The following is a 26615-nucleotide window of genomic DNA, read 5'->3' on the forward strand; positions in this document are numbered from 1 at the left end:
ATCTAACAGAAAAGGCAACAGTTACCTAGCATAAGAAACAGAGATTTCTCCTAACCTCTCTTATTAAGACAGATTAAAGGGGGGGAGGGGGGAAGAAGAGAAAGAAGATGAAAAAGAGATAGAAGGGAGAGAGAGAGGAAGAGGAGAAAGCGGTATAGGTTTGCCCTATTTATTTAGCCAGCAATAACTTTTATGATGAATTGGTTCCTAAATGTGATGCACATTTCAGGAAGACATCTTAATTAGGTAATTTTTATAAATGCTAAATGTGAGCAGACTAAATCAAAAGACTATATAATTAAGTAAAATTAGCCCCACCTGTCCCATTTCTTTATAGACTACATCATAACCTCTCAAGCAGGTACAAAATATGTTTTTCATCCTAATATAAGTAACCTACTTAATTCTTACTTGCCTTTCAAATCATGACACATCAATATATAAGTGCTAGAAATAAATTAAAATAAATTAAATTTGCTTTATCATAATTCCTATGTGCCCTCATGTTAGAAGTATAAATTATCTGAGAAATTTTAGTATTTAATATTCAGTTACCATAATTAGGATAATTTAAAATATATACCTATATTTATTAATATTCTAAATTTACAAATTTTAACAGGTTTGTTTTAATGAACTAAGAAAAATACAGCTGCATTGGGAATTTACCAATCAAGAGATAATCTTTGTCTTCCAAACAGGAGTAGGAAACAACTTTGGTCTCTGCTACAACATTATGATAAGAAGTTAATACACCTAAAATCTTCATATTTTATAAAATTCTATGAACTGTCATGATAAGTTCTAAGACAGCTAGATCAGGTATGATAAATAATGACATTTCTATGATAGGAGATTTTCCATAGCATGCCAAGTAACCAACAGGGGCCAACAAATGATTGGACACTCCATGGTCCAATGATATTCAATTATAAGCTCTACTAGATGCCAACTCATAGCAGAAAATTTAAGGAAATATGTTGTTGGTAAATCTACAAATGATGCTGCCTTTTAAAATGACACCTAAACATGGCTTTTCTAAGCAGTTCTATAAAAAAACAGACTCTTATTAACAAAAGTTCCTATTCACAAAATAGACTGGTTCATGGAAAACACTCTAATGATACAGACAGTTTTTGTTTTCCAAAGCAATCATTTATACTTGGTTAAAGTGTATACATTGCAAGAAGTGTAATTCAGCAGGTATAGGAAGGGCCCAGAGAACGATACTCCATGATGCAATTGTTCTGCTGCAAAAACTTTTTGAAAACGTTATTCACAGAGGACTGTCTCCATCTTCAAATGCTACATCATTTGGGCATTGTGCAAAGCAGATCAATACCCTGATTACAATTAAAAAGTTTCCCTGAGATGTTAGAATAAAATTATACCAAAAATACATTTAATAGTCAATTATTTGATCTCCATTACAAAAATTATTTCCAAAGTTATCCTTTCGTCAAATTAATTAACAAACAAGAGCAATCACAGATATTACAATATTTGTAATAGAATATTCTCCCCCTCAATACTTTAAATATTTTCCTTGACATTTTGCAAACCAAGAGTTAAAAATATGGGAACTTTATGTCATTTAAAGATTCACAAGAGTGAAACGATAAAGAGCACCTGTCTCTCACATCGATTACGGCCATGGTGACTCCTGATCTTCCAGTGTTAGCAATGAAATAGCCTGTATGCACTTGTCAGTTTATTGACCTGTTTGCATGAAGATGCTGAAAGCTTAATTTATTCCTGGTGTAATTTGAGAGCCACCTCAAGATTCCACCTATTTGAAATGCACCAACTCTTTCAACTTAGAGTACAACCAGATGGTGAAAATGCAGAAGAAACCTGGACTGAATATGTAAAGCACCAGGCTGCAGGACGTGCCCAATTATAGTTAGTGAAGAGTCAAACAAGGCACTAACTTGTATTTTTAAACCCAATTATTTACCATAACTCTGATGCTCATTTTTCAGTGAACATCAATTTAAGATTTTTGTGAGATAATTTATAAAAGAGAAAAATAGGTTATTTTGTTACCTCAGTCTACATATGCAACACTGCAGTCTGAAAAATAAAGAATGGAACAGAAAACTGAACAGTTAAACAAAACATCTATATTACAGAGTTCCTGTGCTCTCTGTAAGACAGGGAGTCAAATCTTTGCTTTCTCAGCTGCAAATGTTAAAAATCACCTCAGAAATAAAGTCACCCAACTGCTTTCTAAGACCTCAGGCAGGGAAAGTCTATCACCTCTCATGGTAATCTTCTCCATTCAGCTTTAGGATAATACGTGATTTTTTTTTTCCTAATAAAACTCCGGTTGAAATTTAAGTTCATTTTCTCTAGCTCTACAAAAAATTTTGAATAGCTAGTCAGTCTCCTATTTAAAACAACTCCTCCAACATTGGGTTAGATTTTGTCCCCTGTTGTTAGTAGCCATAGAACATTGAGAAATAATAAAGTATACATTCCTGAAGCAGAAAAAAAATGTTAACTATAATTTTGTTGTACCTCTTAGACTTCAAGGAATTTTTGTTTATGTTGATTTAGTTCATTCTCAAAACAACCCAATGAAGATACTTTAATCACTATGGGATAGTATGTTATGTGTCAAATGATAAAGACGTGATAAAAAGAAAACAAAACATCTAACTGCTTACATCCCAGTAGTTATAAAGATAAACTGAGACAATAAACAAGAAATACTTTTAAAAGTAATAAAACATTGTCAAGGGCAAAGCTGTGACATATGTAATAATACCTACTACTTTGTCCTTATTATGTCGCAATGTTTCCCCATCCCATAGAACCTACTTACATTTTATTTCTAATTTTTCTCTCTGGATCATGTGTATTTTAAAAATAAATTAAAGAAACTAAGAAAAACAAAATCAGTTATAATAATTCACAAAGTATTTCATGTCAAGAACAATAGCATCATCACACCCAGTTCTTACATGTTAATCTCTGAGAATTATTTCTCAATATCATATTTCTTCTTTTTTAAGTGAAATGAGATTATTAACTTCTATAAGTCTTAGGTCTCCTAAAATTTTATATTTCTATTTTTTTTATTCAACGTAGTTTCCCTCAAGTCTTTCTCATCCTTCTTGATAAAGTTTATTTTCATCTCCCACTTTCTTCTTCTACCTTCCACAAATGACTTTTACCTGCTGCTTAAGAAATCATTTCTCCAGTTTAAGGCAATTTACATCTTATCCAATATTCCTGTGCCTATCATTGCTGACCCATAATAGGAACCCAATACACTTCTGACAAATAAATGAATGAATACATTTTTAAAATGACTTTCAAAATTTTAACAACTCAATGGAACATATGTTGATGGGTCAATGTTTGAGCACATGTTTTTTCCACCTTCCAATAAAGTCCCAGGTTTAATCTTCTTACCAAATGAGCTGGATGGGGATGCTGACTAGTTCTTTGTTGAAAAAACTGACAAAGTGTTCCAAGTGCTTTATGTATATTAACTCATGAATTCTTCTCTACAACGTTAAGAATTTATGAGGAAACTGAGGCAAAGAAGTGTGAAGTGATTTGCTCAACAAAATCCAAGTGCTAATAAGTGGCAGAATCAAAACCTATACCCATGCACACCCAACACACACCTTTCCAGGTTTCTGTTAATGAGAAAAGTCCTTTTAAAACTCCATATTTTAATAGCATTATTTAAAAGTAACAATTTATATTAATTGCCACTGCAAGTTTCTCAACACCAGTTCATATTCTATTTGATTGGGGTGACTAGACACAATCATAGAAAAGACAGTCCATTCCCATGCTCTCTCTTTGCTCTTTCATTTAGCAATTCCCTTTTAATATGTTTGCAGTTATTCTGAGGTCTATAGTACTAAACACAGGCTGACTTAAGTTGCAATCTTGCTAATGTTTTGACATTTTCTACAAAAATGCTTTCCAGAAAACACCTACCTGAAATTACCAATTAACTATCTTGACTTGAAACAGAGTAAGAGAGGGATTCTGTTACTTAGCTTTGGAATTACAAAACACTTTTAGCAATTTAGACCATAAATTTTTATATGAAGAATCTAATATTTCTCAGAATGTTTTGAACAGGACATGGGCATGCTTGTGACATTTATGAATACAATATCTTAAGGAAGCACAATTTTGTATGCAATATAAACAAACCTAACATGGGAATATATTGCATTGTAAAGTGTGCATTTACTAAAAGCTTTCCAGATATCACAGACTTTTCTGGGGGAAAAATAAAGATGCCTTGTACCTACTTATACTAAAGAAATAATTTGGTCTACAAGAAAGTTAGATAGAGCCTTTTTAAACATAACAATGGATAAAAGACATAAGACACTGAGAGATAGCTCCATACCTGTTTTGTTGGAAAGTCTAAATGACACCATCTTATCAGGAATATTACATACATTCCTCACTGAAGCAATGCAGCTATAATTAGCATAGTCCTGAGGTCGAAGATTCTTTAGTTTTAAGATCTTGGTTTCACCCTGAAAACGTAGAAAAGGTCGTTAGAAAAAGTCAACAGTAACCAAAATGAATGAATGAATGAATGAATTATGGCATTATAGTGTATTAAATCATATTATTATCAAAATCTAGCAGATTGTCTTATTTTGAAGGAAAATGTCTTTAAATAAAACAAAAACAAACAAACAACAAAAACACCACATGCATTTAAAAATAATACCGCAATATGCCTGGAGATAAAAACTAACAGACTACAATGAAAACTCAACATTTTCTTTGCAAATTAGCTTCATAAAGGGAGAAATCTATTTCTGGTGGTGGTTATGCCAGTTATTATGCAAAGATCAGAACAGTGTACTTAATAATGGAGTTTATTCAACAAATGCTGCAATCTATATAGACTTCAACATGAAATGTTTTGAGAGAAAAGGATTCTGAAGGAGAGCTAATAAACGAAAAACTGTTGGTAGAACAGTTATTGAAATCAATCTAATAACAGGCAATTAAATTTATAAACATAAATATTTTGTGTATATGTATCAATGATAGATGACAGATATAGAACTGTCTTAAAGAAGCATTCATGAATGTTTCTAAATAATTACTGCTCTTGCTATCTTATATTCAGGAGTTCAAGACCTAGATCTTCCAGGTAAATCTCCAAAATCATACACTCAAATCAGGCAAGCTGCACAAACTCTTGATAATCCAGGAAAGACCATGTAAAACGATGAAATTATTCAAAGGGTAAAAGAGCAAACAAACAACAACAATAAAAAACTAAAGAAAAAAAAACCCTACTGCGCAATTTAAAATAGGTCTCTTGAGATTTTGTTACTTTAAGGTCATTAATGCATCTTCTCCAAATAGTTCTTCTCATAAGTAAATGAATTATGGAAATGATAAACAGTATCCCAATGAAATCATATTTGGTATAGTAATTTTCAAAATGTTGTTTTTTCCAGATAATATCTACAGGTAACAATGTATAACATCACTCAAATCCTAAAAATTGTAATACTTTCATATACTCTTCAAAAGGGTCAGAATACATAGTGAGAAGACATATAAGCACTACCTGCTCATTTGCAACAACAAAAAAAAGCTTGCTCACACATAGACATTCACACCTAGTTTTGCAAATGTGTCAAATGAATCTCTCCTTCAGTATGCAGGGGCACTGTGGCTATAATTCCACTCATTCACTGTCAAAATTCAGTCTTAAATCAGTCCACTTTCCTCAGGGGGCTTAGAAACAATCTCCTATCTTTAATTTTTCTTTAGGAAAGACACTGTAATTTTTCTGTACAAACAATTGCAAATTCATTCCACATGAATATACATAGTGCATGTGTTTCTAGGACTTATATTTAAAATATATTCTCAGTGTATTACAGAGTTCTCACTTATACTAACTAAACACAATGCCTAGAAAAGCGTGTGCTTAGCTAGAAAGTATAGTTGAAACAAAATGTTACTCTAGAACCAGTTGACTAAGATTTTTTTTTCAGTTTTTTACTTTACATCCAAGTGAGTCAGCATATAGTGCAATAATGATTTCAGGAGTAGAATCCAGTGACTCATCCCTGACATATAATACCCAGTGCTCCTCCCAACAAGTGTCTTCCTTAATGTCCCTTGCCTATTTAGCAATCCCCCCACCCAAAACCCTCAGCAACCCTCAGTTTGTTCCCATATCTAAGAATCTGTTATGTTTTGTCCCCCTTCCTGTTTTCATATTATTTGTTTTCCTTCCCTTATGTTCATCTGTTTTGTATCTTAAATTCTACATATGAGTAAAGTCATGATATTTGCCTTTCTCTAATTGTGCTTACCATAATACACTCTAATTACATCCTTGTTGTTGGAAATGGCAAGATTTCATTCTTTTTGATTCCCGAGTAATACACCATTGTGTGTGTATGTATGCACGCGTGTGCGCGTGCGAGTGTGTGTGTGTGTCTGTGTATATATACACATATGTCACATCTTTTTTATCCATTCATCTGTTGTTGGACATTTGGGCTCTTTCCATACTTCAGCTATTATCAATAGTGCTGCTGTAAACACTGGGGCGCATATGCCCCTTCGAAACAGCACACCTGTATATTTGGATAAATACCTAGTAGTGCAATTGCTGAATTGTAGGGTAGTTCTATTTTTTATTATTTGAGGACCCTTCATACTGTTTTCCAGAGTGGTTGCATAAGTTTGCATTTCCACCAGGAGTGCAAAAGCGTTTCTCTTTCTCCATATCCTAACCAATATGTGTCATTGCCAGAATTATTAATTTTAGCCATTCTGACTGGTGTGAGATGTTATCTCATTGTGGTTTTGATTTGTATTTCCTTGAAGATGAATGATGTTGAGCATTTTTTCATGTGTCTCTTGGCAATATAGATGTCTTTTTTGGAAAACTGTCTATTCATGTCATCTGCCCATTTCTTCACTGGATTATTTGTTTTTTTGGGTGTTGAGTTTGATTAAGTTCTTTATAGATTTTGGATACTAACCCTTTATCTGATATGTCATTTGCAAATATCTTCTCCCATTCCATTGGTTGTCTTTTAGTTTTGCTGATTATTTCCTTTGCTGAGCAGTAGCTTTTTATCTTGATGAGGTCCCAATAGTTCATTTTTGCTTTTGTTTCCTTTGCCTCTGGAGACATGTTGAGTAAGAAGTAGCTGCAGCCATGATCAAAGAGGTTTTTGTCTACTTTCTCCTCTAGGATTTTGATGGCTTCCTATCTTACATTTAGGTCCTTCATCCATTTTGAATTTATTTTTGCATATGATGTAAGGAAGTGGACCAGGTTCATTCTACTGCATATTGTTGTCCAGGTTTCCAAACACCATTTGCTGAAGACACTGTCTTTATTCCATTGGATATTCTTTCGTGCTTTGTCAAAGATTAGTTAACCATATGTTTCTGGGTCCACTTCTGGGTTCTCTATTCTGTTCCATTGATCTAAGTGTCAATTTTTGTGCCAGTACCATACTGTCCAGGATTATGATGCCTCCAGCATTGGTTTTCTTTTTCTGGATTGCCTTGGCTATTCAGGGTATTTTCTGGTTCCATACAAATTTAGGGTTGTTTGTCCTAGCTCTGTAAAGAATGCTGGTGTTATTTTGATAGGTATTGTATTAAATATGTAGATTGCTTTGGATAATATCAACATTTTAATAATATTTGTTCTTCCAATCCATGAGCATGGAAAATTTTGCCAATTTTTTTGTGTCCTCTTCAGTTTTTTCATAAGCTTTCTATACTTTTCAGCATATAGATTTTTCACCTCTTTGGTTATACCTCCTAGGTATTTTATGGTTTTGGTGCAATTGTAAATGGGGCTGATTCCTTGATTTCTCTTTCTGTTGCCTCATTATTGGTGTATAGAAATGCAACCGATTTCTGTGCATTGATTTTATATCCTGTGACTCTGCTGAATTCACGGATCAGTTCTAGCGTTTTTTTGGTGGAATCTTCTGGGTTTTCCATATAGAGTATCATGTTGTTTGTGAAGAGTGAAAGTTTGACTTCCTTCTTGCTGATGTGGATCCCTTTTATTCTTTTGTGTTGTCTGATTGCTGAGGCTAGGACTTCCAATATTATGTTGAATAACAGTGACAAGAGTGGACATCCCTGTCATGTTCCTGACCTTAGGGGGAAAGCTTTCAGTTTTTCCCCATTGAGGATGATATTAGCAGTGGGTCTTTAATATATGGTTTTTATGATCTTGAGGTATGATCCTTCTATCCCAATTTTGAGTGTGTTTATCAAGAAAGGATGCTGTATTTTGTCAAATGCTTTCTCTACACCTATTGAGAGGACCATGTGAGTCTTGTTCTTTCATTTATGAATGTGATGTATCACACTGACTGACTTGTGGATATTGAACCAGCCCTGCATCCCAGGTATAAATCCCACTTGATCATGGTGAATAATTCTTGTAACGTATTGTTGGATCCAGTTGGCTAGGATCTTGTTAAGAATTTTTGTGTCCATGTTCATCAGGGAAATTGGTCTATAGTACTCCTTTTTAGTAGGGTCTTTGTCTGGTTTTGGAATCAAGGTAATGCTGGCCTCATAGAATGAGATTGGAAGTTTTCCTTCCATTTCTATTTTTTTTGAACAGCTTCAAGAGAATAGGTGTTAACTCTTCTTTAAATGTTTTGTAGAATTCCCCTGGAAAGCCATCTGGCCCCAGACTCTTGTTTTTTGGGAGATTTTTGATTACTAATTCCATTTCTTTCCTGGTTATAGGTCTTGTTCAAATTTTCTATTTCTTCCTCTTTCAGTTTTGGTAGTGTACATGTTTCTAGGAATTTGTCCATTTCTTCCAGATTTCCCAATTTATTGGCATATAATTGTTAATAATATTCCCTTATTATTGTTTGTATTTCTGCAGTGTCGGTTGTGATCTCTCCTCTTCCCTTCTTGATTTCATTTATTTGGGTCCTTTCCTTTTTCTTTTTGATCAAACTAGCTAGGGGATTATCAATTTTGTTAATTCTGTCAAAGAACCAGATCCTGGTTTCAATGACCTGTGCTGTTTTGTTGAATTTGATAGTATTGATTTCTGCTCTCATATTTATCATTTACCATCTTCTGCTCGTTTTGGATTTTATTTGCTGCTCTTTTCCCATTTCTTCAAGGTGTAAGGTTAGGTTGTATAGCTGAGACATTTCTTCCTTCTTTAGGAAGGCCTGCATATTATATACTTCCCTCTTATGACAACCTTTGTTGCATCCCAGAGGTTTTAGTCTGTGGTGCTATCATTTCCATTGGCTTCCATGTACTTTTTAATTTCCTCTTTAATTTCTTGGTGAACACATTCACTTTTTAATAGGATGTTTTTTAGTCTCCAAGTATCTGTTGTTTTTCCAAATTTTTTCTTGTGGTTGATTTCGAGTTTCATGGCATTGTGGTGTGAATATATGAACAGTATGATCTTGATCTTTTTTGTACTAGTTGAGGGCTGATTTGCGTCCCAGTATGTGATCTATTCTGGAGAATGTTCCACGTGCACTCGAGAAGAATATGTATTCTGATGTTTTAGGATGAAATATTCTGAAAAATCTGTTATGTCCATCTGGTCCAGTGTGTCATTCAAAGCCATTGTTACCTGTTGATTTTCTATTTATCTGTCCATTGTTGTAAGTGGGGTGTTGAATTCCCCTACTATTATGGTATTATTGTCAACGAGTTTCTTTATTTTTGTGACTAATTGATTTATACATTTGGGTTCTCTGTGTTGGGAGCATAAATTTTTACAATAGTTAGATCTTGGTGGACGGACCCCTTAATTATGATATAATGCTCTTCTTCATCTCTTGATGCAGTCTTTATTTTAAAGTCTAGATTGTCTGATATAAGGATGGCCACTCCGTCTTTCTTTTGTTGACCATTAGCATGATAGATGGTTCTCCATCCCCTTACCTTCAATTTGAAGGTGTCTTTAGGTCTAAAGTGGGTCTCTTGTAAACAGCAGATAGATGGATCTTGTTTTCTTATCCATTCTGGTACCCTATGTCTTTTGATTGGAGCATTTAATCCATTGACGTTTAGAGTAAGTACTGAAAGATATAAACTTATTGCCATTGTGTTGCCTGCAGAGTTGTAGTGTCTGGTGGTGTTCACTGGTCCTTTCTAGTCTTTGTTGCTTTTGATCTTTTTTGTTTTGTTTTGTCTTTTCTTCCCTCAGAGAGTCTCCCTTAAAATTTCTTGCAAGATGACTTGATGGTGACAAACTCCATTAGTTTTTGTCTGGGAAACTCTTCCCCTGTCCTTCTATTTTGAATGACAGCCTTGCTGGATAAAGAATTCTTGGCTGCATGTTTTTCTGATTCAGCACATTGAATATACCCTGCCACTCCTTTCTTGCCTGCCAAATTTCTGTGGATAGGTCTGTGTGAACCCATCCTCCCTTATAGGTTAAGGACTTTTTTTTCCCTTGCTGCTTTCATAATTCTCTCCTTGTCTGTGTATTTTGTGAGTTTGTCTACCATTGTTGATGGTCGCTTTTTTGTTGAATCTAATGGAAGTTCTCTGTGCTTCCTGGATTTTGATGTCTGTGTCTTTCCCTAGGTTAGGAAAGTTTTCCACTATGATTTTCCACACAAACCTTCTACCCCTTTTTCTCTCTTGATCTTCTGAGACTCCTATAATTTGGATGTTATTCCGTTTTAATGAGTCACTGAGTTCTCTAATTCTTATATTGTGTTCTTTTGCCTTAATTTCCCTCTTTTTTTCTGCTTCATTATTCTCCATAAGTTTGTCTTCCATATCACTGATTCGTTGCTCTGCTTTATCCATCCTTGACACCATGGCATCCATTCAAGGCTGAATCTCAGTTATAGCATTTTTAATTTCATCCTGACTAGATTTTACTTCTTTTATTTCTGCAGAAGGGATTCTATCCTTTTTTCAACATCAGCTAGTTCTTATTATCGTGATTCTAAATTCTTGTTCAGACATCTGCCTACACATATGTGGTGATTAAGTCCTTGGCTGTCATTTCTTCCTGTTCATTTGGGGTGAATTCCTTCATGTCATCATTTTGGATGAAAAATAAGAATTAATAAAATAAAAATTAAAAATTAAAAAAATCAAAACGACACAAAAATCAAATAAATGAAAGAAACTTGATAGAATAAAGAAAAAGGGAAAGAAAAGAAAATTTTTAAAAAGGAAAACAATGTAAGAAAACGTTTGAAAAATTTGAAAAGTATACAATAATATAAAATGAAAGTAAAATAGACTAAGAAAATTTACAAAAAAGTAATAAAAATATAGCATAAAAATTAAAGGATTTTTTTTATAAAAATGGAAAAAAAAATCTTTCTGTATCCAAGAATAAGAAAAGAAAAAAAAACCGAATATATGGAGCAGTGAACAGAATGAAATCCAAATGAAATTACATCCAATTTCTCCTGGAAGTAAACTATGAAGCACTTTATAGTCAGTAAATTAAGCAGACAGAGAGACTTGTGGTGGTCCTTTAGAGCTTGGTTTGCACAGCTGGACAGGGCTGGTGTAATGGCTCTGTTCTCCACCAGGTGGCGCTGCTTATCTTACTGGGGTGGATTGGTGTGGCACCTGTGAGTGTGTAAGCGGATGCACAGGAAAGGTAACAATGGCATCACCCAACTTTTCAGTCTCTCCCACCAGAACTCTGTGCTCTCACCAACTGGCAATCGAGCACCCCTCCTTTGTCTATAGCTTCTGTCCAATCCTCTCCTCTAGTGTTCACATCCAACCTGTCAGCCTGCCAGGCAGCACCTCCCTCCCAAATTTTATCTCAGATGGGGCTGTGTTTCCAAACCCCTCATTTCTGAGGGCCCTGTGGCTTGTATCTGCTCAGACTCTCTCGGGAGAGTCTTGCTGAGCAATGGCTGGGCACTGTCTTGTCCCCAGTAACGTACTTGCAATTGTGCTGCTGCAGAGGTTCAGAGACTGTGTTGGGTACCAACTTGGCCCAGAATAAGTTTGTGTGATCACATAGTGACAGAGATTCAGAGATTACGGCAAATTACAACATACAACTGGTGTGAGGTTGCACTGCACACTGGCCTCTTTGTTCCAGTGCCAGCAATCATTTTCTCTGGGGTCCACTAGGATCTTTGCCTGTGGGGAGGCCATATGGCCTCTACCCAATGCCCTCCTAGCATGGGAACTGCTTCTCCCCATGTGGCCCACAGACCTTGCAGACCTTGCTGCCTGCTCCTGGGGATTCTCCCTTCCCACTAGAGCACTACCAGGTATTGAGCTGCAGAATTTCTGATGTTGGGCTCCCCTCCTAATAGAGTCTTAATGGCATTGAAATCCTCTCATTTCTCCTTTCTCCCTTTTATTCAGTCACTTATAGGCATTTCCATTCTTTGTCTTTCTCTCTAGCTACTTTCAGGGGGAGGGCTTTTCCTGTACTCCTCCCTCCCACAATCTCTCTTCTCTCTCTGCAAATACAGCTTCCTACCCTCTGCGGCTTCTCTCTCCCCCAGTTCACTTCTTCACGCCACATACCTGCTGAGTTCTGTGGCTCATGTTATGCAAATTGTTGTGTTTGTCCTTGGATCAATTTTCTATGTGTGCAAAAAGATTTGGTGCTGATCTGGCTGCATTTCAGGAATGACAGAAGCAGAGAACTTCCATGCTGCTCTGTCAATTTGGCCCCTCCTCAGATAATTTTTGAATAACATGACATATTTTACTCCTTTTACCTCTGTGACTGCTATTCCTTAGCTTTTTCCACTTTTCTTTCTCTTCTCAACACTTAACTATTTAGATTCCCTGGAACTCTGTTTCACAGTTGATTTTGAGTTACAAAATTCCCCTGGTGACCTACTACTTCTTGCCACTACAAGCCCTATCTTCCTGCTCCTCTCCTCAATTCTATATCTCTATTCCAGAATTCTCCCTTAAGTTTCATACACAGAGACCAATATTTTACTTTAATATGTCCATTTTGATGTCTCATAGACACCTAAAACTTAACATATCCTAAACTGAACTTCAGCTCTATTCCTCTGAATTTACTCTTCCTTCTTTAAAAACAAGAATCAGGGGCGCCTGGGTGGCTCAGTCGGTTGAGCGGCCGACTTCGGCTCAGGTCATGATCTCGCGGTCCATGAGTTCTAGCCCCGCATCGGGCTCTGTGCTGACAGCTCAGAGCCTGGAGCCTGTTTCAGATTCTGTGTCTCCCTCTCTCTCTGCCCCTCCCCCGTTCATGCTCTGTCTCTCTCTGTCTCAAAAATAAATAAACGTTAAAAAAAATAAAAAAAAACAAGAATCATAGACTTTCAGTTACTTCTTAATCATATATTCAGTATCTCCTTCTCAGATCCTTTTATTGACTTTGAAACATGTTCAATCTTGGCCATTCTTCTTATTTATTTTTAAATGTAATGTTATAAACCCTACATTCTGCTAAGAAATTCCTGATTATGCTTAGTATAGTTTAAGAACACAAGCAAGCATAATTATCTATAACCAGGAATTATTTGTTTGTTTGTTTTTTAAATAGGCTGAATGCCCAACGTGGGGCTTGAACTCATGACCCTGAGATCAAGAATTGGATGCTCTATTGACTGAGCCAGACAAGCACCCCCAGGATTTTTTTAAATATGAAAATCTTATCACATCATTTCCTTGCTCAAATCAGAGTATTGAGCTGCAGAATTTCTGATGCTGGGCTCCCCTGCTAATAGAGCCAGGTGCCTCCATGATTTTTTTAAATATGAAAATCTGATCATGTCATTTCTCTGTTTAAATCACATCAAGGGCTTAACTATCATTCTTAAAGTTAACACAATAGCTATCAACATGATGGTCAACCCTATATGGTCTGCATTCTGCATTCTCCTTTCCTCTCCAGTCTCATCTCATTCTCTTAGTGCCCTGTACACATCCTTCCTTCTACCACAGAACCTTTTCACATGGTTGGCTCTTTATCTCTCTATGCTTAATCAATTTCATCTCATTCTTAGGTACCAATACTCCTCACTTCCACAGGTAAGCCTTTCCTCACCTCTGGAAGAAGAGAAATCCCTTTTTGTGAGGTCTGTTTATATCATTATATTCATAATACAGTCTCATCTTTCCTTTTATTTCAATAATGGATTGATTTTCTGCCAGACTCATCCCTTTGCCAGTAAGTACCTAGGGGGAAGGGATTATGTCTGTCCTGCTCTCAGCATTATGTTTCAAGCACCTAGGACAGGACTCAGCTAGAGACACTTCATAAATGAATACTTTTTCAATTAAAAGTGCTATAACTACCTGTATTTCACCACTCAAGGCTTTGCTTTGCACGTATTTATTTCCCCAGGATTTATTATCTCCTTGGAACCCAATATGAATTCAATAGATGTTAATAAATATAGACAATTTCTAAAAGTAATTCTAAAGGCAATTTTTCAGTAACAAAGATTCTCAAATATATACAAAGGAGAAACAGTGTCATTTAGGTGTATATTTAGTGATAAAGTCTGTCTATTCACATGGAGTTAATTATATTCTGCCACGACTTGTTTCTGTTTCCACTGACAAATTATTTTTAATACATATTTAAAAAAATATTTCAACACCCCAATGAAACCATACCCATTTTTTTTATTTTTTTTTTTAAATTTTTTTTTTCAACGTTTTTTATTTATTTTTGGGACAGAGAGAGACAGAGCATGAACGGGGGAGGGGCAGAGAGAGAGGGAGACACAGAATCGGAAACAGGCTCCAGGCTCCGAGCCATCAGTCCAGAGCCTGACGCGGGGCTCAAACTCACGGACCGCGAGATCGTGACCTGGCTGAAGTCGGATGCTTAACCGACTGCGCCACCCAGGCGCCCCGAAACCATACCTATTAATGTCATTAATAATGCTCTTTTGTTACAATTCAATACATCTTTCTTTTTTTTTTTTAATGCTTCTATATTTCTCTGCTTTTTTCTAACACTTTAGATTATCTTTGCTACTTTGACAGCCCCTCAGTGTAGGTAATTAGAATATCATACTTCAGTCACTTCTTGGTTGTTTTCCATTTCATTTTCTATCTGTTGTGCAAATTTTATTCTGCAATCTTCTAGTGTACTAATTAGAAACATTGCTTCAATTAGTATCGATGTATAGATTCCTGACAAATCTCTAAGCTAAACAACAACAGAAAAAAATGTATTTGAAAGAAATTATCAATAGTATTATAACTAATAAAATCTAACTTTTCTTATTTTTTTCCTGTCCTTTTACCTGCAATGTTTGTTAGCAACAATGACCGTACACTTGAATTTTGCTCCCTCTGAACCTCTTAAAATAATCTATCATGGCTTTCTAATTCTCTTTGATCATTGTTATTTATTTATTTATGTCACCTGCTGACTTCTATTTTTCCTGCATTACTCACCTCCCTTCAAAAAGAAAGCATCTCATACTTTCCCAATGTATTTTTTTCCCTCTTGGTTGCTTTTGGCCTCTTTGTACATGTCTTCACATCTCTGACTTCTAGCCTCGTCTCTTGTTCTCTGATAACTGCTTGATGGAGATTTTCATCAGTAAGGCACACGATGTCATATTAAAGTTAGTTCACTAGTACACTCCATTATACTGGCTGCACTGCCTCATATGAATTTTCTCTTCTGATGTTATTTTTAATGCAAGCCACCATCATTCTCCCATAATCCAGACTCAGAAGTCATGTCGTCATTTACTTTTTACTATTTCTCATTACTCCAGATTAAATGACATCAAGAGCTTTAGATTATTCTTTAATTTTCCTTTCACAAAATGACCTTTCCTTTCCAATCCTATTGGCATAATATTTGCTTTATATCCTTATTTATCATTGATTTAACAAATATTGCTTGAGTGCTCATTTTGGCTAAGGTAATGTATGTACCGTCTACTATGGAGAACTGCAGCTCTCCTTTATTCCAATCATTCTGTAGCTGCCATCAGACCTGTCTTCATCATGCCATGTCCATGCTAAAATATCCTAGCCAGCTCTCCTCTGAAACATCATTTCAAAATTCTTTAGTTTCTTATTTGGGACCCCATGCAGTCTATACAAAATTATTTTCCTTATTCTTCAAATTCCATATTCCCAATTACTTTCATCATGATTTTGAACTCTTTGTAATATCCAACTCTGCCATGTTTTTTTGATGTTTATTTATTTTTGAGAGACAGAGCACAAGAAAGGAAGGGGAGAGAGAGAGAGAGAGAGAGAGAGAGAGAGAGAGAGAGAGAGAGAGAGAGAGACACAGAATCCAAAGCAGGTTCCAAGATGTCAGCACAGAGCCCAACCTGGGACTCAAACCAATGAATCATGACATCATGACCTGAGCTGAAGTCAGGATGCTCAACCAACTGAACCACCCAGGCACCCCCCAACTCTGCCATCTTTTAAAAAGACACTCCCACCCCCTGATATGCATCTTTTTCTGCTCCCATCTTAACTGAAGTGCAGTTCAAAAAAATGTGTACATACCCTATGGTCTTTCTGAACTTCTCAGTTAAATTCTCTTCCTTTGGATCTTTTATTGCATTTTTATACTAAGACACCTATTTATAAATCACTGTTTTGTGTTTCCTTATTAGTTATCATTACTTCTATTCTTTACCTGAATCGTAAGGCCCCTGGGACAGGCTCATCCTGTTTCTCTCAAAATACTAGTTAGAAACCTTTCATGTACTGCTTAATAAAAACTTGTTCATTAATAGAATGTACTTAAAGTTTGGTCTTTTCCAACCATCATATCCTTTAGGAAGAAATGTAGTCATAACATACAATCATAATGAGTTTTTAATATTATTTATTTTGAGAGAGTATGTGTGCACATGTATGAGCACAAGCAGAGGAGGGGCAAAAGGAGAGAAAGACAGAGAGAGATAGAGACAGAGAGACACAGAGAGACACAGAGGGAGGGAAGGAGAGAGAGAGAAACAATCCTAAGCAGGCTCCATGTTCAGCATGGAACCCAATACAAGGCTTGACACCAGGCTCCATCTCATGACCCTGGTGTCCTGATGTGAGCTGAAATAAAGAGTCTGATGCTTAACAGACTGAGCCACTTAGGCACCCCGAATAATAATGACTTTTAAAATAGAGGGCAAAAATATAAAATCTAGACAAATTAGATTTCATTTTTCTTCACTAGGCACATGGTCCTTTGCTTATGTCGCTGCATGTCTTGTATCATCTTTATTACTTTCTCGTTTCTCTACCCTTTCTATAAAACTTGTCATATTAATAATCAATTGGGGGCACTGGATGGCTCAGTTAGTTAAACATCCAACTTCAGCTCAGGTCATGATCTCATGATCTGTGAGTCGGTACCCCGCATAGGGCTCTGTGCTGACAGCTCAGAGCCTGGAGTCTGTTTCACATTCTGGGTCTCCCTCTCTCTGCCCTTCTTTTCCTAGTTCTCTTTCTCTCTCTCAAAAGTAAATAAACATTAAATAATCAACTAGATGTTGATTCTTTCTCTGTAACTTTTCTACATTTAAGTATTTACACCTGGACTACTAGAATAGATATACAGCACTTCCTGTCTATTAAATATTAAGAAATAGCTAGTTTCTTGACTTAAAATTTACTACAACCATAGAGGGAATGACCTGGTTGGAAATTCAGTTTCTTGATCCTACACTGCTGTGGGAGGAACGATAAACTCATCGTAAATTGAAAATATCAGAAGTTAAAGATGTATTTAATGCACCTAATATACCAAACATCATGGCTTAGCCTAATCTACCTTAAACATGTTCAGAACTCTTACATGAGCCTACAGTTGGGCAAAGTCATCTCACACAAAGCGTATTTTATAATAAAATGCCTAATATCTCAGGTAATCTAGTGAATATTGTACTGAAAGTGAAAAACACAATGGCTATATGGGTATCAGCCGTTTACCTCCTGATCACATGGTGGATTAGGAGCTCTGGCTCACCTGATGCTGCCCAGCATCAGAAAGAGAATATCTAACTGCGTATCACCAGTCCTTAAAAGATCAACATTCAAAATTCAAAGAATGGTTTCTATTAAATGTGTACCACTTTCACACCTTTATAAAGTCGAAAAAGCATAAACTGAGTCATTATAAGTTGGGGACTGTCTGTATATGTTTTCTGTCATTTGCATTGTGTATGTTTTCTGCTTTTTTTTTTTTCTTGCATTATATATTTGTATGGATCTTCGTTTTCCATTATATGAGATAACTTCACTGTTAAGTTCCACCTCTGCCATTTGTGCAGTTCATGTTGTCAATTCAGTAAAGACTGCTGACTAGAAAAAAAATAAAGCCAACTCACTCTCTTGCATATTTCCAGTAAACATTTTTTTAACCATATTAGCTTTTTAGTACTAGTAATTAAAAAAATTCTTAACATTACGGAAGTCTGAAAGGTAGATTTATGAAGCTGAGTTAGGGGCCATTGACAGAATTGTACAGTCAGTTATAAATAAGAAAATGTAAATGGAAAATAAGTCACAAGGGAAGGAAATATGCAAAAAAAATCAGATACATCTGGGCCAACAGCAATGAAGCTCTGGCCATTAAAATATAGAAGTCACTACTGTACTGGATGTATTCTTGAAATATTTTGTATACCTAAGTTTTTGTGGAAGGAATGTGCCTGCTGCTTATATTATCCAAAAGTAAGAATATAAATTGGGAGGTAATATTGTTAAGGCTTAAAAAGAGAATTCATTTTTCCCTTTGAGATGATTCCCACCATTTAAAGACCAAGTATGGCCCAGTAACTATAATGGTTTGCACAAAGCATATTCTAGTTAATTCTTAAACGCAGAACAGAGCAGCAAAATAGGTACAGAAGACAAAAAACAAAAAACAAAAAACAAAAGAATAACTTTTACTGTGAACTCTAGATTCATAATATCCCAAGGATTCAGCTCTCTTGGGACTGGAGAATTATTCTGGGTGAGCTAAGATAATTTATTTCTAATAGTCGGAAAACAAGGTCCCAAGATATGTGAACCTACAGGACAGCCATCTAGGCTAATACATAAAATTATGCAGCATGGCAAGGAGTGAGAAGGGCTAATACAGACAAATCCTATTGAATGAATATAGAAAAGAACAGAGTTATGGGAAAATTTGAACCTTAACTACTTAATTAATTCACTACATTCAGGAAATGATGAAGGCATTCAGGATGACCCTGTTCCCCTCAATAAAGAGCTTCCATAATACTTAAAAAATATATATAGCATAATATATAAAAAAAACAGGATACCAACAAATGTGTGCATATATATTGCTATCAAATAGCATGTATATATACATTTGAAGGTATATATTTAGAATGGTATAGACTTTACTACTTATAACTGGTTTTATCACATAACATTAATTTTATTTTGTTGCTCATATAAATTTAATATTCTGTGCTGATAGAAGGCTATTTGCATGTGAATTTCCATGATTTGTAAAAAGGAATTTTCAGTTGATTATTGTGTAATTGTATAATTAGTCTAATTAGCCTAATTATAACTAATTATGTAATTGATGTAAATATGTTCAGTCTTATAATTAGATGGTGTAATTACAATACACAAGATGATGTCATCAACATCTTTATTAAAGTTCTAGAAAAATAGCAAAAGTATGTGTAGTTGATAAAATTTAAGTACATGTTCCTTTAACATTGACCAAATTATCTGTGATATCTATATTTAAGCTTTTAAAACTACTTTTTGTAAATAAAATAAAAAAGGGAAGGCATTCTATACATTAGTCCGTGGCCATTACCAAAGTTGACATTGAGTAATGAAATAATACCCCTGGCATCAAGCACCATTTCTAGTAAAAGAAACACATTTTCTTTTAAAAGAAATTGGAAATTTTAAAAATACTTATTTTCAGGTATCAGTAAAAAATTAAAATCTTTTTATTCACACTCATTTTTTCCATGTCTAATGACTAATTTATTATGAACTTATGAATTGACAACAATATGTTAGCTTACACCTTCAGTAATGAGTGTAAGTATAAATGTATAATTATTCCTCTTAAACTTATTACATTACATTCTTATGAATTCTATCAGACTTAGAAACTCGGACCAATTTCACCTCAGTAGCATGAGTTATATAAAAAGGTGTAAATAAGATTTTTCTCTCTCAATAGGATGGCGAAGTAAATATTTTATTCAAATTGATATAGTTATTAACTTAATATTAATGGGGAAATTCAATTTAATAAGAACAAGAAATCATTACTGAATAGCAAAACATAAATATCCTAAAAAAATGATTTTCTAGTGTTAAAAAATAAGCAGACTATGATCTGTAATGTGAATTCTTCCACAATATGGTCCCAGTATAGTGTTCCAGCTTTACAGTCCACCTATTCCCCACCTTTACCAATTATTGTTCCAGTCAATCTTGGAGATATTGTCATCCTTCTCTATTACTATAGGTACTACTGTTTTCCATCTTGAATGCTCTCTCTGTGGCATTATTGCTTGCCTCTATTTTAAGAATGATGTTTACTTTGTATCATAACCATTATTTACCTTAAGTTCTTCCCACACATACCAACAAAGAAAGAAGAGGAGGAGCCATGCCTAGTAACCTCTATATCTCTAGAAGAGAGTTCCCCAAACCTTGCACATAGTAGATCTTGGTTAAAGTAAATTAAAGTAAAGTAAAGTAAAGTAAACCCAGGATCTTGGGGCACCTGGATGGCTCAGTCAGTTAACCTTCCAACTTTGGCTCAGGTCATGATCTCATGGTTTGTGGGTTCAAGCCCCACATTGGGCTCTGTGATGACAGTTCAGAGCCTGGAGCCTGCTTATTAGCATTCTGTGTCTCCCTCTCTCTCTGCCCCTCCCCTCTTCATGCTCTCTCTCTCAAAAATGAATAAACACTAAAAAATTTGAAAAAAATAACTGGATCTTATTTACATTATAAAGCCACAAGGCTACAGAATCTATGAAAATAAATTAAAATATTATTGAATTATTCCAATACAAACAATGTTAATGTGGAAAATTTTTTCATCATAAAGTACACATGGTAGGTGATGGGAAACAACCATCCAAGAAATGAATAACACCAAAGAATTATATCTATATTTATATATATATATATATAATTTATTAAATTCATATATTTATTAAATGAATATACATATATTATATATATTAAATTTACAAAATTATATATATACACACACACACATACACACAAATGCACACATAAAAACTAGCACAATAAGCAACAGGAAAATTAAACACTATTCCTATCTCATTAAAAATACCAAAGCCATTATAGGAAGGCAAATATATCTTGGGAAATATTTCAAGGACACAACACAAAATTAATTTTAAATCTAGAGAAAATTTGATACGTACCAAAACAAGTGATGCCTTTAATTCAATAACACAATTCTGGATAATTACTTAGAAATGTATGGTTTGATCTTCTAATGTACAGAAAAACAACTAGATAATGATAATTTTGTAAGTTAGAACTTACAAAAAAATCATATTTTATCATTATAAAAATGAAGAACACAAGCTAAGTTTATTTTGCTGCTTTCTACTGCTGGTCAACCATAATTCACAGTCCTTCCAAATTTCCAAGGAGGTTAGAAAATACAAATGAGGACACTGTCTACCATCAAGGAGATTCATAGGCAAAAATGTGCCTTATATCATGTTCATCTGTATTATAAAAATCCCAGCCCTGTAATCCTCAACATATCAATTCTACTTTTTTCATTCAACAAAACTTTTAGAGAAATCCTGGTTACTCTGTAGCTATATAACACTAGTAATAATATCATATACACCACCACATCCCTCCTGAAGTAACTTGAACTTGAGCCCGAGCTTCAAAATGGCAGCCCAGAGGCCCAAATACAGAACTCTGGCAATAGGCAGTGCATTTTTTTTTACAATGTATGCACACATAGCAAGCTTCGCCATTTTTTATTTTCATACTACCAGGAAGATTTACTTATATATGTTACCAGATTAGTCTCAGTGAACATTTGCATTTGTGATTCCTGCCTAAAAGTAAACTTACTATGCCCGTTAAAAAAGAAACACTGGAATTTCAAGGTGACTATCTACACCTGGCCCCTGAAACATAATTTTTTTTTTGTAGGAAACTCTCCAGAATTTATTAAATAAATGGCCAACTTCTTATGCATTTATGATGTATATATGCGTGTGTATATATATACATACATATAAACTCAAAAGCTGTTTCTCAAAAGTTGATGTATCTAAATAAAATTGGCTGAAAAACTTTACATATAATCTCATATTATTTATAAAGCAAATTTACACATGACAAAGCACTAAAATCAAAATGAGGCAGATTGGGGTGCCTAGGTGGTTCAGTCCATTAAGAATATGACTTGTCTCAGGTAATGATTTCACCATTGGGTTCAAGCCCTGCTGTGCTGACAGCTCAGAGCCTGGAACCTGCTTTGGATTCTGTCTCCTTCTCTCTCTGCCCCTCCCCACTCCCCTTCTCTCTGTCCCTCTCTCAAAAATGAAATTTTTTTTAAATGAGGCAGATCGAGTTTTTCTTTGCTTGATTATAACATATTGCCAATATCAGTCACCCATCGTTGAATAGCAGTCTCCTCAAACTGATCTACAGATTCACCACAACTTTATTCAAAATCTTATCAGACTTTTTGTAAAAATTGACAGGATCATCCCAAAATTTAAGTGGAAATGCAAAGCCAAAACATCAGAATCAGTTTTGAAAAAGATGGACACAGTTGTTAGATTTATTCTTTCTGATTTCCAGAGTTATTATAAAGCCACAGTAATTAAGACGGTGTGGTATTGACATAAAGACAGGCATATAAATCGATAAAACAGAATTAATAGGTCAGAAATAGACCCTAATACACAGGGCCAATTGATTTTCAATTTAAGTGTCAAAGAAATTCAGTGGTGAATGATTTTTTTAATAAATGGTGCTAGAACCCATGTATAACCATCCACAAAAAATGAACCTCAAACATTCCCTCATACCATAAACAAAAATTAACTCAAAATGGGAAAAAAAAGCTGGTAAATATAAATGAATAATGATTGCTCCAAAGAAGAAAATACTGATATCTTGTTGATTTAAAAATATACATAGAATTAAAATACTAGATGAAAATGACATGAAATACAAAAGGGTAAATATTGTTAAAGTATTCTAAGTTTTTTTTCACTACTGAGGAAGTGATAAAGTAATAATCAAAGATGCAAGGTGTAACTTTTAAGGTAACCGAAACAAGCCTCTCTAAATAGTTTTTAAAAGAACAGACAGAAAAATTGGAAAATATAAAGGAAATCTGAACACACAATTAACAAATGTGACCAATTTGAAACACAGTAATTGCGAAGTGCACATTCTTGTGTGTGGGCGCACATATACCATTTATGAAAGTAGACCACAGGCTTAGCATAATGCAAGTCTAGGTTAATTTCTAAAGGTTAAAATGGGTCAGAGTATGGTTTCTGATATAACGAAATCAGACAAGAAATCAATTAAAAACTAAGTAGAAAATCGTGAACACTTTGGAAACTAAATACATTAAAATGGATTCAATTATAACATCTTTCTCATTCACATTTCACTAAGCCTTCTTTAATGGGTAAAGAGGGATGGAATTACAGAGAGTGACTCAAGAGTTACTAGTAACTTGGACTCAGTTTTATTTACACCATAGCTAGAAATCCAGACATCTCCATGGAAGTGCTGGCTCAACATTTAACACATATTTATTGAGAATCTTCCATGCATCAGGCAGTGTTTGAGCTGCTGAAAAGATAAAGACTCTATAATTAGTGAGTTTATGTCCAAACACACAAATGGGATAATTTGATGGATTTAGTTATATGAGAAAAATAAAATAAAACTGGGTATTGGAAAAGTGTAACTGTGGAAGGGAGACATGTTATTTCACAAAGGTCTGCCAGGGAAGACTTTCTGAGGTGATAAAGTCTTCAGTGTTAAGACCCCTGCCATGTTATCTAAGTAAATAGGAGGAAGAATTGATAACATGGAGAATGGAGACCCCAGGGATAGACAAGGTTAGCACCTAGAGATGGTGTAACCAGAACAGTGCGTGAAGTATAGATTAGGTAAGAGAGAAGAAGGCAGAGCAAAGTCAAATAGGATCTAGACCGCAATATATTATTTGGATTTATTTGAAATATTTGGAAGCCACTGGAGGGATTAAGAAGAAAAACATATTTGATCAGATTTACATTTTTAAATAATCAGTCAGATGTCTGGAGTAATAAACCATGGCAGCCAGTTATTCCGCTATTCCAATATTCCATGGAGAGATCATGGAAGTTGTGTGATATAGTTGGACTTGTGTATATTAGGCCTATGTACAGTATATACCATGGAGTATAGAGTAAAACCACTGATAGCATTTTATCTATGAAAAATCCCACACTCTCTATGGCTGTAAGAACTAAAATTTCCATATTTTCCATATGCTGCTGTTTGAGAGTTTCTATCAAACAGAGTTTTTGGCCTACAAAACATGTTTGATATTAACAAGTTAAGTACATACAAAACACAAAAATATTGAAGTACTCCTTGTGCTCCAACATGAATTTTTTGGACACATACAAATACATATTAGCTATTTCAGAAGGAGAGATAAGCAACACAGTCAAATAAGCAAAGGCAGGAAGGACATCTTCATTTTTTAAAAAAATTTTTTAATGTTTATTTTTGAGAGAGACAGAGCACGAGTGGGGGAGGGGCAGAGAGAGAGACACATAATCTGAAGCAGGCTCCAGACTCTGAGCTGTCAGCACAGAGCACAACACGGGCCTTGAACCCACGAACCGTGAGATTATGACCTGAGCTGAAGTCGGATTCTTAACTGACTGAGCCACCGAGGCACCCCAGGAAGGATATCTTTAAATAGGAGCTAAACTGTATGTTATTGGTAATTATCAACTACAGCAGGTGAATCCACAACACAGAATTTGCAAGAAAAGTTTGTTTGTGTCTTAAATACTTTTTAAGAGAACTGATTCAGATGGTTTAAACAGCAGAGTTATGAGCACAGCCACCTTAGAGAAAGCCTGTGTTACATAGTAAAGGCTGATATTCATATCCAAGAAAGTATCAGTAGTGAAATGTTCAAATTAAAAAATTGTTTTCTCCTAAGTGAATGGAGGAAGGAAAATAAAGAAGAGAAAATAAAAGTTATTATTAAAAGGAAGAATCACTAGTTATGAGTCTGAGAACTCTTATAAGATGGTTTTTTAGAGCTGGTAACAGAAACTAGCAACAGATTCAAAAGAATGAAAAGTTTGTGCTTGCTTAATAACTTTAAAACAAATTCCTAATTATTTTGGAAGTATATATATTTTTCCAAAAGGTGGACATGGCCCATGTGTTCATGTCCAAGAGATCAGACCCACCTACAGGCAAGAAATAGCTATACAGTATCACCCTTGTATCTGTAAATGTTATCATTTTTCACAAGATTCTAGAGGAAAACATGTTGTTGTTTTTTTAATTCTTAACAATGTACACATTCTAGGCAACCTACGGAATAGGAGAAGATATTTGGAAATGACCTAACTAATAAAGGGTTAGTATCCAAAATATATAAAGAACTTATAAAACTCAACACCCAAAAAACAATCCAAAAAATGGGCAGAAAACAGAAACAGGCATATCTCCAAAGAAGACATAGAGATGGCCAACAGACACATGAAAAGATACTCATCATAACTTATCATTAGGGAAATGCAAATCAAAACCATAATCATCTCACACCCATCAGAATGGCTAAAACCAAAAACACAAAAAACAGCAGGTGTTGGTGAGCATGTGAAGAAAAAGGAACACTCATGCACTGTTGGTAGGAATGAAAACTGATGCAGCCACTGTGAAAATCAGTATGGAGTTTCCTTAGAAAGTTAAAAACAGAACAACTTTATGTCCCAGCAACCACACCAGTGGGTATTTACCCAAAGAATATAATAACACTAATTCAAAGGGATATCCCTATGTTAATAGCGGCATTATTTAAAATATCCAAGATATGGAAGCAGCCCAATATATAATATTCCATTGTGTACATTAATATATATGTATACAATTGAATTGTATACACATTATATATATTCCATTGTATACATATATATTAATGTACACAATGGAATATATATAATGTGATATATGCAGAATAAATAATAAAACAATAAAAAATAATGAAATCTTTCCATTTGCAATGACATGGATGGAGCTAGAGAGTATAATGCTAAGTGAGATAAGTCAGTCCAAGAAAGACAAATACCATATGACTGCACTCATCTGTGGAATTTAAGAAACAAAACAAATGAGCAATTGGAACAAAAATAAGAGAGAGAGAGACAGAGAGACAGAGAGACAGAGAGAGAGAGAGAGAGAGAGAGAGAGAGACTCTTAATTATAAAGAACAAACAGATGGTAACCAGAGGAGAGGTGGGTGGGAGGATGGGGGAATAGGTGATGGGGATTAAGGAGGGCACTTGTGATGAGCACAGGGTGATGCATGTAAGTGTTGAATCACTATATTGTACATCTAAAACTAATATTACACTGTATGTTAACTAACTAGAATTAGCGTAAAA

The 26615-nt window shown here is 34.8% G+C and overlaps 1 protein-coding gene across 1 annotated transcript in view; it reads right to left on the reverse strand.

Moving 5' to 3' along the window:
* The window catches only part of MDGA2 (MAM domain containing glycosylphosphatidylinositol anchor 2), an 856127-nt gene that overhangs the window by 292849 nt on the left and 536663 nt on the right, over window positions 1-26615 (reverse strand). The window contains exon 5 of the mRNA XM_042989635.1: window positions 4385-4517. Coding sequence (XP_042845569.1) covers window positions 4385-4517 — 133 coding nt within the window. The remainder of the gene's footprint in view (window positions 1-4384; window positions 4518-26615) is intronic.

This window comes from Panthera tigris, chromosome B3 (assembly GCF_018350195.1).
Source record: "Panthera tigris isolate Pti1 chromosome B3, P.tigris_Pti1_mat1.1, whole genome shotgun sequence".
Taxonomy (NCBI): domain Eukaryota; kingdom Metazoa; phylum Chordata; class Mammalia; order Carnivora; family Felidae; genus Panthera; species Panthera tigris.